This window comes from Haplochromis burtoni, unplaced genomic scaffold (assembly GCF_018398535.1).
Source record: "Haplochromis burtoni strain Fernald_Lab_line unplaced genomic scaffold, NCSU_Asbu1 Contig_75, whole genome shotgun sequence".
NCBI lineage: Eukaryota > Metazoa > Chordata > Actinopteri > Cichliformes > Cichlidae > Haplochromis > Haplochromis burtoni.
The window spans coordinates 1,242,186-1,253,605 of NW_024582436.1; the positions used below are offsets into that span (position 1 = coordinate 1,242,186).

At 42.6% G+C, this 11,420-nt stretch overlaps 1 protein-coding gene across 3 annotated transcripts in view; it reads right to left on the reverse strand.

Moving 5' to 3' along the window:
* The window catches only part of dachd (dachshund d), a 90,063-nt gene that overhangs the window by 42,963 nt on the left and 35,680 nt on the right, over positions 1–11,420 (reverse strand). For all 3 annotated transcript variants that reach the window (XM_014337739.2, XM_042221831.1, XM_014337738.2), the window contains exon 2: positions 232–347. In XM_014337739.2, the coding sequence (XP_014193225.2) occupies positions 232–347 (116 nt within the window). The remainder of the gene's footprint in view (positions 1–231; positions 348–11,420) is intronic.

Consider the following 11,420-nt stretch of genomic DNA (forward strand, 5'->3'; position numbering starts at 1 on the left):
TGGACAGCAGAGGATCTGTTTTTGGTAAACGAGTGAGCGGCTGGTGTCTGGTGGTTGGATGCATGTGTCACTTTGGACTGGTTGCCATTTCGAGGACAAGCTGCGGGGAGGCCACTCGTGGGGAGGCTGAGCGTGCATGTGCATGCGTGCGCTTGTGTGTGTGGAAGAGACCTAGACAGAGTGAATCAGAGCCTTAGCAACAGTGACAGAGAGATACAGACCAAACCATACCTGTGGGCGGGATCATGCCGGGGGACATGAGGCCGGGGACTGAGTGGGGCATGATGTGGGGGTTCTCCGGTGATGTCACGCTCTGGGTTCTCTTCGGAGGCCGGCCGGGTCTGGAGCTGAAACACCGGGCAGAAAGAGGGAAGAAGTCGGGTGAGAAATGAGGAGGAGGGGCCGTGTGGGTAGTGCTGGTCTGGTGCTTTGTGGTGGTGGCGGTGGTGGGGGAGTGTTAACATTTGGAGCACTCCAGAATGCAATTCCATTCCAAAGAGCTAACATGTACTGTAAATAAATTTCTTTTCAAGGACAGTTGCTTTCTGCAGCTCAACATAATAGACTTCCATAACTAATTAGATTACACGGTGAATTCATTTCCTTTATTGAAGATCAACCACTTTTTGATGCATAATTCATAACCCGTACCTCGTTACCTGTTCCTCCGTATTAATATCCCCACACTATTTGAATTGCCTCGTTTGCATATGCTAAAATCCAGCGCGCGGCCCTCGGCCTGGAAATTACATGTTAACTTGTTATAATTATTGCAGTCAGGCCACTATTGATTTATGAGACTTTTAAAAACCAAATATGTGTAGTTCTGGTAATGAATGATATTTTAAGGTTCTTCAGGAAATTAAAAGGCAATGGCTGCCTTAGGAAATGTTCTGCTTGCTTGATTTAATGCGTGCCTTAGCTGGAAGGTGGTGTGACAGAGTGATTCAGACCTGTTGGACGGTTCTGATGGGGGAGTTTTATTACACCAAACGAGGGGCACAGATCCAGCCGTGATAAATGACTGTGCCACCTTACTGTGGAGGAGAAAAGGCCTTCAAAGCAGATACACCCCTGACTTTCCACACATCTTACTCATTCACTTATTAATACAGCTTCGAGTTTCAATCAATACCTACTTTGCTGGCTTATAGTTACAAAGAAAAGCCTACAGGCTGAAAAAAACAACAACACAATGAGCATGTAATGGGCCGAGATTCTATAGAGGTATATTCTTTATGAACAAGGGGCTGGATGTCTCAGCTGAAGATGAATTATGGTGACGTGACACAGGTGACATATTGGCCTCATACATTATTTCACATACAATAGTCCATTTCAAGCTTTACCAGGATACCGAGCGCTCTCTATCAAGAAGTGAGTTTGACTGGTTTTTAAAACACCAAAAGGTTTCCAGAGTGTTCTGAAACTACAGGAGAAAAGCTGGATGGATAGTGATATGTATATATCAGTTTTATATACATATATTTTTTTTTTCTTTTGAGGTACGAGACATTTCTTTGTTCATTCATCTCCTGCAGGTAAAGTTAGTTCACACTTAAACAGTCATAATTAATATGAAGACTGAATTACACCATTTTTTAAAAAGAAAAAAAAAGGTGTTTGCAAGAACAATCTAGATTCAATCAATGTAACAATAATGTCTTTCTCTAGACTTTATCAAGCACTAGGCTGTTTGTGTTACAGTACATTTCACTGTATTTCCCAAAGGCGGTATCTGTAGAATGACGCAGTGTGTTTTAGTTCAGACGCCAGTCGAAATTTATTCAGCCATATCTTGCGAGGTTTATTTACCTCACTCCTGCTAATAGAGTGCACTCACTCTATCTGTCTGAATGTGCTGACTCTCTCATATAGTGGCGCTGGAGGTTTTAGGACTAAAAGCAGACCTTCACCCAACTGTGTCCCTTTGGAGGGGAAGTACGAGAGTGATAGAAAGAAGTAACAAGAGGGAGAGCGAGCGGCAGAAAGCGAGAGGAGGGAGAGGGAGAAAAGAGGGAGGCGGAAAGAGAAACGAGTGCCCGCTCAACCTAGGAACGTCTGGAAACGTAATTCCTATTTCTATAGAAGCACCTCTTTGATCTTATGAGAGGGAGAGATCGCAGACAGCTTTGCTGTCATCACTTTCACTTGTACTCTGGCTGAATTATTTATGAAAGACCTCAATAGAGGGTATGTGATGGGTAAAAGGCTTTTTACTAACAATACTAAAAGCAAAAGAGGACCCTCAAATGGACAAAAAAATGTCACATCAACCTTAGATCATGTCAAAGGATGTGAACTCGGGTACAAAGGCCCAGTTAAGTAAAGGTAATGTTTGGATAGGCTGCGAGAGATTCTGTCCCGTGTGTTTAAAGGGATAGCATTTCATCTACAGCCTGCACACAAATAACACCAGCGAGCCATGAAAGCAATACACCAGCTGAAAATGGAGCTTTGAACTGAGGAACCTCCGAGCAACAGGAAAGCCTCTCAGAAAATTAATGCTACTGTCTCCTTTCCTTATGGCTTAGTAGACGTCTACATTTGCAGAAATGGCAAACACTTTATTAAAGAGGGGGTGAAGTGGCTCCTCTGCTCAACGTTTCCAAAGACTGCACGTGTATAATGTTCCCGAACGATTTGCACCACATTTTCCCAGGCATACGGATCTGTGATGGTCAGAACCATCCAGGCTAATAAGCCGGGTCCAGGGAGGAACTCAACCTGGCCTCAAACAAAAGAGCCAGGCTATTTATCAAGCAGCAGATGCTGATTCCCTAAATAGCCTGGCACAGAAACGGCTCCAAACTAGGCCATTATTGCAGAAAAAAAGATAGCACAACTGGATTTATGATTGGAATTTGTGTACCTTTGCTACATTTCTTATCCGCTGTTGTCTTTTCTAATCTTTTATTTTTAAATTTTCTCTCTCTCTCTCTGCTTAAAAAAATCGAAACATTTCAGGAAATAAGAGCCTCTGAGTTCCAAATTGGGGCTTGTTTGGACAACTTTATTTCTGTTCTAGAGGTCAATCATGAAAGAATTTTATTTCATGCTTTATTTATATTTATGGTTAAGATATTCAGACCCCCTTATATCTCTCTGGCTTCAATTAAGGAAGCAAAATAGGCCCCACCAGCTTTGGGCTGGGGCCACAAATATGTTACACATCTATTCTCTCCCTTTTTCTTGTTTTGCTGCTATGGTGAAAAGAAAATACTGGTGAACTTTCCCTGAACCAGACTTCCTTTAATGGCCCGGCCGTGTGTTGACCCAGCAGAGTCGGCTGGAACCTGATACTATCCAACACACTACGCTGCGCAGGCAATCAGATTACACGGGGCCCAACAATACACTCCACACGAGTCCAATTTCAGCACTACAATGCAATAAAAGCACAATAATTAAATTCACGTTCTCACCCCGTTTACAGGAAGCCAACACGAGGTGATAGGTATAATAAGAGGCATAATATCGAATGAGATATCAGGATGCTTTTTGATCTCACGGCAAAATTCTGACATCTCGCCATCAGTCTCGTTTCTGACAACGGAAGCAGTGACTGAGATCTTATTACCCAGAACGCTGTTAATGCAGTGATTACGATCTGTTATAAATCAATTGAAACCACAAATGTAATGTTTAGCCCAAGTGAGCACACTCCCTTAGTGGATTCAGTTACACACAGAAGTCATCCGCTCCTCCCATCTTCGGATATCTTTAGGAATTCAACCTGATTATGTCAATAGTGGCTCGAGTTTGCAGAGAAAGAGCATAATATTATTTCCTGGTGGTTATGATTGAGCCATTAACCTTTTATCGCAGTCTTTTGTTTGACGTTTCTAAAAGCTAAGGATGAAGATATTTATTCCATTTCCGCCCGGTTGGCCAAAACAAGCGAGTGAATCATTCGTCTGGGGCTTGTGTAAACAAAAGGCCTCTCCAGGTCTCTGCCAATCAGGTCTTATAAAATATTAACCCAATGTCATTGCCCTTTTAAAATCTCTCACCTAGAATTCCCTAATTGTTCCTTTTCTTTATCTCTCCAGTGCAGAGAGTAAATAAATTAACAAAATAGCTTTTATCGCCCTGAGTAACCTTTTAACTGAAGGATTATCTGGGGTTTATTTTTCATTTCTCTCACAGCGATAGCAGAGCATGCCCCATTGATTGGTTTGCTGGGGTGGTGACCAGCCATGAAAACAAGGTCTTATTGATAAAACAAAGCAGTTTCTTACCTTTTAAGTGCCAGGTCAGGCAGAAATTCAGACGCCCTGAACCCATCAGGGGCCTGAATATGCTGAGTGCATTGGTTTTTTTGGAGGTTTGTTTTTTTTTTTTTTAATTCAGTTCATCAAATGGTTTAAAAATATGCGCACAACTCCCCTGAGAGGTTAACTATGTTTTTAAAAAAAGATAGGAATAACATGTCTGTGCTGTCTTACTGCCAATTTAAAATCCCCACAGGTCAGATAACATTGTTGTCTGGGAAAAAAATAGTGCGATGCTTAACTTTAATTTGAGAAATGAGTTGTGTTAAAAAAAACTTGGTCTGCTGGACAAGAGAAGTGTAATGCTAGCAAACGCAGAAGGAACAGGAAGTTGTGCTCTTTAATTTTACATTTGTTTGTTGATTAAACTTTAAGAGTAATAAAGAATTTTACATTTGCTCATCGAAATCACTGTTTGAGCAAAAGTGTCGACCGCTCTCTCAAACCGAGTATCTCTGGGTGAATAAGCAGCGTAGCATTTCTCGAGATTTTCTCAAAATCTACAATCAAATTAGCTGAGAATCGAGCGTGCGTGTATCAAAGAAAGCGTAGCAACTTGAGAAAATGAAAACCAGCGAGAATGACAGGGCTATATGTTGCTTTCAACAAAACGGGGAAAAAGAAGGAAAAAAAAAAGATGATTTATATTTCCTGCTGACCTTGGCAGTCTATTCGTTGTGATGATCATAATCTCAGAGTCACCGTGTGATACATGGGAATGCATTCGCTCATCCATCTTTTTCATGCATCCATCTATCCTTACCCTCATCTTGTATCTGTATTTGCATTGAACCTATTCTTGGATTATCTCAATCAGCTTCCCCCTTGCACCTGTCAAACAACGCCTCGCACAGGTAGCCACACGGCACTTATCTGATCTAGATAGCTGGATTACAGCGAGTTTGAGTGCGAGCAGAGAGAAGAGGAAAGAGAAAAAAAAAGGAAAGAAAAACAGACTTTTATTTATTAGGGTTAGGAACAGCTGCATCCGCCTGCAAACTGTGAACCTTTGTTACGGAACAATATATCACAGATCAAATGGTGTGAAATCAAAGGCGGGAGAGAGTTAGCATCAATCCCACTAAAACCCCTTTTAAAGTGCTGTCTGTGCTCTGATCCCTGTGTGGACTAATGTGCGGGGTTGAGATCAGTGGTAGTTGGGAGAGTGGGTGCCTTCCTGATGCCTTTGTCTGGGCTCAGGCCTGATTAGGACCACGCTGGGTGAGACGATCGCAGCGTCTGACGGTACGGGGGAACTCGGAGCCGGTTTTGCTCCTTCCGCTGTCCTCGAGCCCGTGCAATGAAACAAGCAGACTTTGAGAGAAGACCGATGTTACAGCAGCTATAAAGAGCTTAGTCCTGTAATCGCTCTCTATTAGAGCCGTTTGAAGCCTTTCGGTTGTGAAACCGAATCTAAAAAAGATCTGAAATGCGATAAACTGCTGATTATTCCCATGCATCATTAATGTTAAAAGCTGATTTCATAATTGTACGTCCCATAACTACAGAGTCTAAGATTGCTTAGCACCACATGAACAGACTCTGATAATGAGTAAGCAGACTTCCTACATCACGGGAACTGATGAGGAAAGCCTAATTGGTTGACTTTTCCATGCCTAATGGATGATTCTCTTAATTAAAAAGATACTGTACCAAATGTTAGAAATCAGATAGCGCTTAAAGTAAATGCAGTTAATCAAATGTATGAGAATGAGCAGTTCCAGGAAAGCCTAAATGAGATTGGTAGATATGATTTGGCTCCAATATTTATTAATTGCAAGTGCCTTTGGTTAGCAAAACAGAACAGGTCTTATCTTCAAACTGCTAGGAAATTTCATCTAACCACTCTCACTGATCTCTCTTTTTCATGAACTGCGATGCATATGAAACAAGTCTTCAAAACAAGGCTTTTAAAACTTACCCAGTCAGGGTGCCTTTGAGGATATTTAATTAAAATCTAATCCTGCATTCATTAAGGCTCACATAAATTAAGCTGTCATTCATAAGATTTATGGATTCTCATTTGCATATTGCATACAATTCATCAATTACTCAAGTATGAAAGGAGCGCATTTCCCTTGGAGCTGCCTGCTAGCCTGCCAACATTTGAAATGAGAGAAAGAGCACGACTGTCAGGCATTCACTGCAAACTTTTCCCCACAATGTCTGTGCACTGATTAATCTCATTTTCTAGGCATCCCTTACAAGATTGTACACAGTCCAGCTGCACTTTTCAATTATTTCTCCTGTCCTCTCAACTAACTTTGAAAGCAGGATGGGCTAAATGTGGACTGGAGGCTACTTTGGTCTTTATGTATATAACATGTCTTTTTGCCAGGGTAATCATAAATTAGAGAGAGGGGTTTTAAAGATCCTAATGGAAAGGAAATGTAGTAATTTTATTGCAAATCCCATCAGGCAAATATTCTGCATGCTATAATAGCATATTTCCTGTCACATTTAGAGAAGAATACATCCAGCAGGCATTCTGACAGAGGGAGAAAGCTCAAGAAAAAACAAAAAAAGATAGAGGGGGAGGGTGGACCAATGAGAAAGAGAATTGCAGTGAGAAAACAAAAGGGGGGGATCTTAGTGCTAAACACATAAAAACTCCCTTTTTGGACATGAGGCTATGGGAAACGCAGTATGGAGTAAGTGCTTAAACCAAGCGGAGCGTGAACGCATCTAAGATAAAAGGTCAGGCAAACACAAACAGGCCACTCGCGAGGACGAATGGAATTAATTGACTCATTAATATGCATGGCTAATAAAGCTCAAAATCCTAAAACAAAAATCATTGTCAACCATTCCCTTTTAATGGCTCTTATTTTCAGCTTGAGAAGAGCTAGTCTACAGGGTGTATCAATCTTAGGAGGGGTGGAGTTCCTCCACCAAACAGGCTTGGGGTAACCTCGGTGTTGTATGCTCATGTCCTCCCCAGCAGACAAAGGCAGAGTTGTTCTGGTGGAGGGATTAATTGAGAATTAATCCCAGTTTCTGGCAGTGGAACAGACCAGCAGTTAGAAGTGAAAGTCATCCTGAAGGGTAGTTAATTGGTTCCCCATAGCAAAAGCTTTGGAGAACAGAAATCAAGCTGCATTTTCATTAATCCTCCCCATTGTTTTGTGAAATTGTTGTGGAGAGTGACTTCAGATAGAGTCAATAGTTAAGGCTTTTAATTTGCTTTTAATTCTGCCAGTGGGGTGACAATTAACAAACCCCAAAGAACAATAGCTGTGAAAATTATGCGTTCGATTGACTCTAAATGACTCTGAAATCAAAAACCGATAAGCAATTAATATACTGTACTCTACAAATGGTAAGCACCTCCAACATACTTGATGCACTCCATCTAACTCTCTCACTCTATCTCTACATATACATACATATATATATATATAGGGCTTTTAAGCTTTGGGAATAGGACCGTCGGATTGTCGGATGTGATTAATTACGGGTCCAAATGGACACAATAGACAGAAAGGGTGATGTAATCATAACACGAGGAGACACGGTGGCTAACGGCAGAGATGGAGGAGGAAAAAAGGCGCAGAGAAAACGAGAGACGGAGCACAAGAGACAGCGGCGGCTCACAAACACATTCCACGTTCAAGCTAAACAGGAAGACCGTGGTGATTAGCATTAATTGCACTGAGGATTGGAATCCTGTGTGAAACATTAAACAAAAATTATCTACTGTTTATTCTGTTTTTTCCCCTCATTTTTTTTTCAATAATTAATGAAAAGTAAATACTTTGGAGGAGTCCAAAAATGATCTGGGGAGGAAAAGAAATGTTTACATAATCAGGAAAAATGTTCCTGTCCTCTTTTTCCTCTGTGTGCGCGTGTGCGTGTGTGTGTGTGTGTGCACACATGGAAAGGTTAGGGCTCAGGCCTGGTTCTCACTGTTCCTCAGTGTTTCTCCATTAGAAGTAACAGTGTCTGTTCCCCTGAGTGCCGACTGCTGGGAGAGTGTTTGCATATTTAGATACAAGCAGCCCTGTTTATGCAGCCCCACTCTTGGCTGCTCAAGTTCACTCCAACGCAGGCCCTGATCAATTTGGCCAGCTGTGCTTTAAATGCTGTTTACAGCAATAACATTGTGGCTAACAGAGCACAGCCTAGCCTGCACACACACACACACGCACACACACATCCTTACCAGTGAGAGACAGACAGACAGAGAGAGAGAGAAGCAACTTCAGAGCGAGCCCCCAGCCTGCACATCCCCAGACGAGCATTTGTACTGAGTTAAAGACGAATCAAAGCCTGACTCCTCTGCAAGACACGGAAGAATTGGATTCCGTCTGTATACATCTCTGTGATCCTTCCGGAAGAATCACTGACTGCGAGCGAAGAGAGAGGAAATAACAAGAACTCAAACCCGGAGTCCCAACCTGACGTGTGGGCCAAGCTGAAGGTGGCACGTTCCAAGTTACAGGCGTCGTTTCTGACGAGTGATTGGCACGGAGCACAAAATAAAACGTCAGGCTCGCTGAAATTCCCACACACACATGACAACTGCTTTCGACAAGGTGCCGCGCACCTCACAAATAACTCTGTTTGGGCGAGACGCTACATTCCTCGAGACTTCGGGGGTTTCTCTTGAAAGCTAAAACTCCATTTAAGCCTGGCAGGACAGCAAATAGGCCTACTCAGCAGATAGCAGTGAAGCTGCTGCTACTGCTGCTGCTGCTGCTGCCGGTGTGCTCTCGCTTGATGATATAATTCTTAATGTACAGCTTGACGAGACATAAATCTTACCCGAGAACCACCTCACCTGAATTCTTTTCCCGCTCTCCTTCTCTCCCTCTCTCATGATGAATTGTTTGCTACATCTCGGAGACTAAAACCCTTCAACCTCTTCAAACCCGGGTTTCTAATAACGCGTAGGTGCTGGGGAGAGGTGACAGCATGATGAATATCACAACAGACAGCTCCAATATGGGACAATTTTACCAGATCGATATCTCACTGCAATATCACAGAAAAGGAGCTGATATTAGTCTACACAGTGTATTACAGATGGGGTACATTTCTTCTCTCTGCACTCCCAGTGAACCTGGGCTATATTTCATCCACGTCGGCAATGGTTTACACACTCACAGACGCTCTGGAAACTAATCATAGCGTGGTAGCCACACCAGATGCATCTGCTTAAAATTATCCATATGTGTGACGCGCCTCTAACCCCCTTGTTCAACACGGCGATGGACTTGCAAATAAACTGTGAATCACATTAGAGGATGTTACAGGCCATTATTTCTAGCGAGAACAAATGTTTTGTCACATTCTAATAGAGAGATCACAGGCATCATGTGCGCAGCTTTTTAGAGCAAAGCCGAGGCAAAAGAAAGAGGCTTTGTCACGTTTGAAAAGAAGCACGAGAACCTCGCAATTAGGCGACAAAACTCTAAAGTTTGTTTGCCAATAAGCTGAAATTATTTAAAAAAAATCTCTTCAACACGTTTTTTTTGTTTTGTTTTTTTCAACTGAAATCAATAAGTCCGAATAAACTATTCCTTTCTAATTAAATGGCGCATACGTGTTTGTAGGCATGTGTGCGATCACAGGTCTGACTTTAATTTGCGCTAAGAGTAAATTATGGTTCGGGGAATTCATCACAGTACAAACATTTGTTGAGCCCTAGATGAATAAATCAATCACAAATGCTCTCTGACAAATTAACTGACACTGTTCTCTTTGTCAAGCTCGCCGCTAAACACCGTGGTCAAGTAACGTGTGCCTGAAGAAATGGAATGAGACACCTTTTACTTCCAAGGGAGACAGATGCATATAGGAGAGAGGGAGAGAGAGGGAGAGAAATGAGAAGGAGACTGAAGGAGGGAGCGCAGACGCTGCTAACGCTTAATATCTTCTCTCTCCAGGGGGCCGGGGCTGAGGGCCCCACTGCTGTCAGCTGCAATAGGACCAGTCTTTTCGGGAGTGCCCAAGGTTCGTTAAGGGCTATTAATGGAACACAGTATCCCTTGTGTAGGGAACTTGTCAGTGTTTCATTAGAGACTGATAAACATATAATACATAAGTGTCAAACACAGTGTGCGCGCAGTGTGACGTGGTGGCGGGAGGCGAAAGGGATTTTGGGATTGGAGTGTTACAGTCATTCCCATGCTCTGCGCTGACAATATTTGGGATTTCATAAAGAGGGAGGAGCGCAGTGGACACACGCCGGGACCTGTTGAGCAAACTGTTTGGCTTTACGGAGAGGAAGTCCACAGCCGGCGGTGCCGCTTCGGCAAACACCGAACTGTATTATATTCTTCAACGGTTATCTGAGAAAAGAGGAGCGCCTTTTTGCACGTGCGTAACTGGTGAAGATGAGCCGGCACATCTCTTCTTACTGCTTAGGCCCAAAAGTACAAGCAAAAGAAATACATCGTATTCAATTAAAGTTCTTTTTTTCACCACTACTGAAACAAAGCAGCCCACAGCTGGGACTCTGGGTCTAGTTCACAAAGTCCTTTTGATCATTTTGTGGCAGTAAGAGAGTTTGGAGTCCCGTGGAGTACGGGACCAAGCCGATCTTATTATGATAATTGGGATACATCAACTTCAGATAGCACTAATGGAGTGAGATTTCAGTGATCAAGAGTGCGTATTCGACTGTAGAAGCAAGTTCACTTTTTTAGAAGGAGGCATTATGCAACGCTCCGGTTGTGTTCCCAGTGGGCAGCCAGTGAAACTCCCAGAGCAACCCAGAGTACGCTTTTAGCTTTGGTGTTGGAAGCAGCGCTGCACTCTGACGTTTGCCACCGAAGACAAGTGTTGCTCCGGTGAAGTTAAATCTATTTCCTCGCGAGTGAGTAATTGGTCACTATGACTATTAATCAGTTAATCTTCTCCTTTTCTTTTTTTTTTTTACACCCTCTCTCTTCAACAGAGAAATATCAGAGGTTCAATAATTAAAAACGTGTCAGGTGAAAGTCCAACGCGCTTCCTCACACTGTATGTTCTCACATTCCCTGCTTTGTTCATCTTATTAACCTCCTCTCCGCTCGCCGCGCCTTTAAATGAAATCTTTAGCCCCTTACATGTGAAATTAAAACTGCCCTCCCTTGAGCGCTTTTAATTATTCTTCTTCAGGAGAAACTTCCACTTCTACTTTTTGTCAAGGCGGCCTTCTTC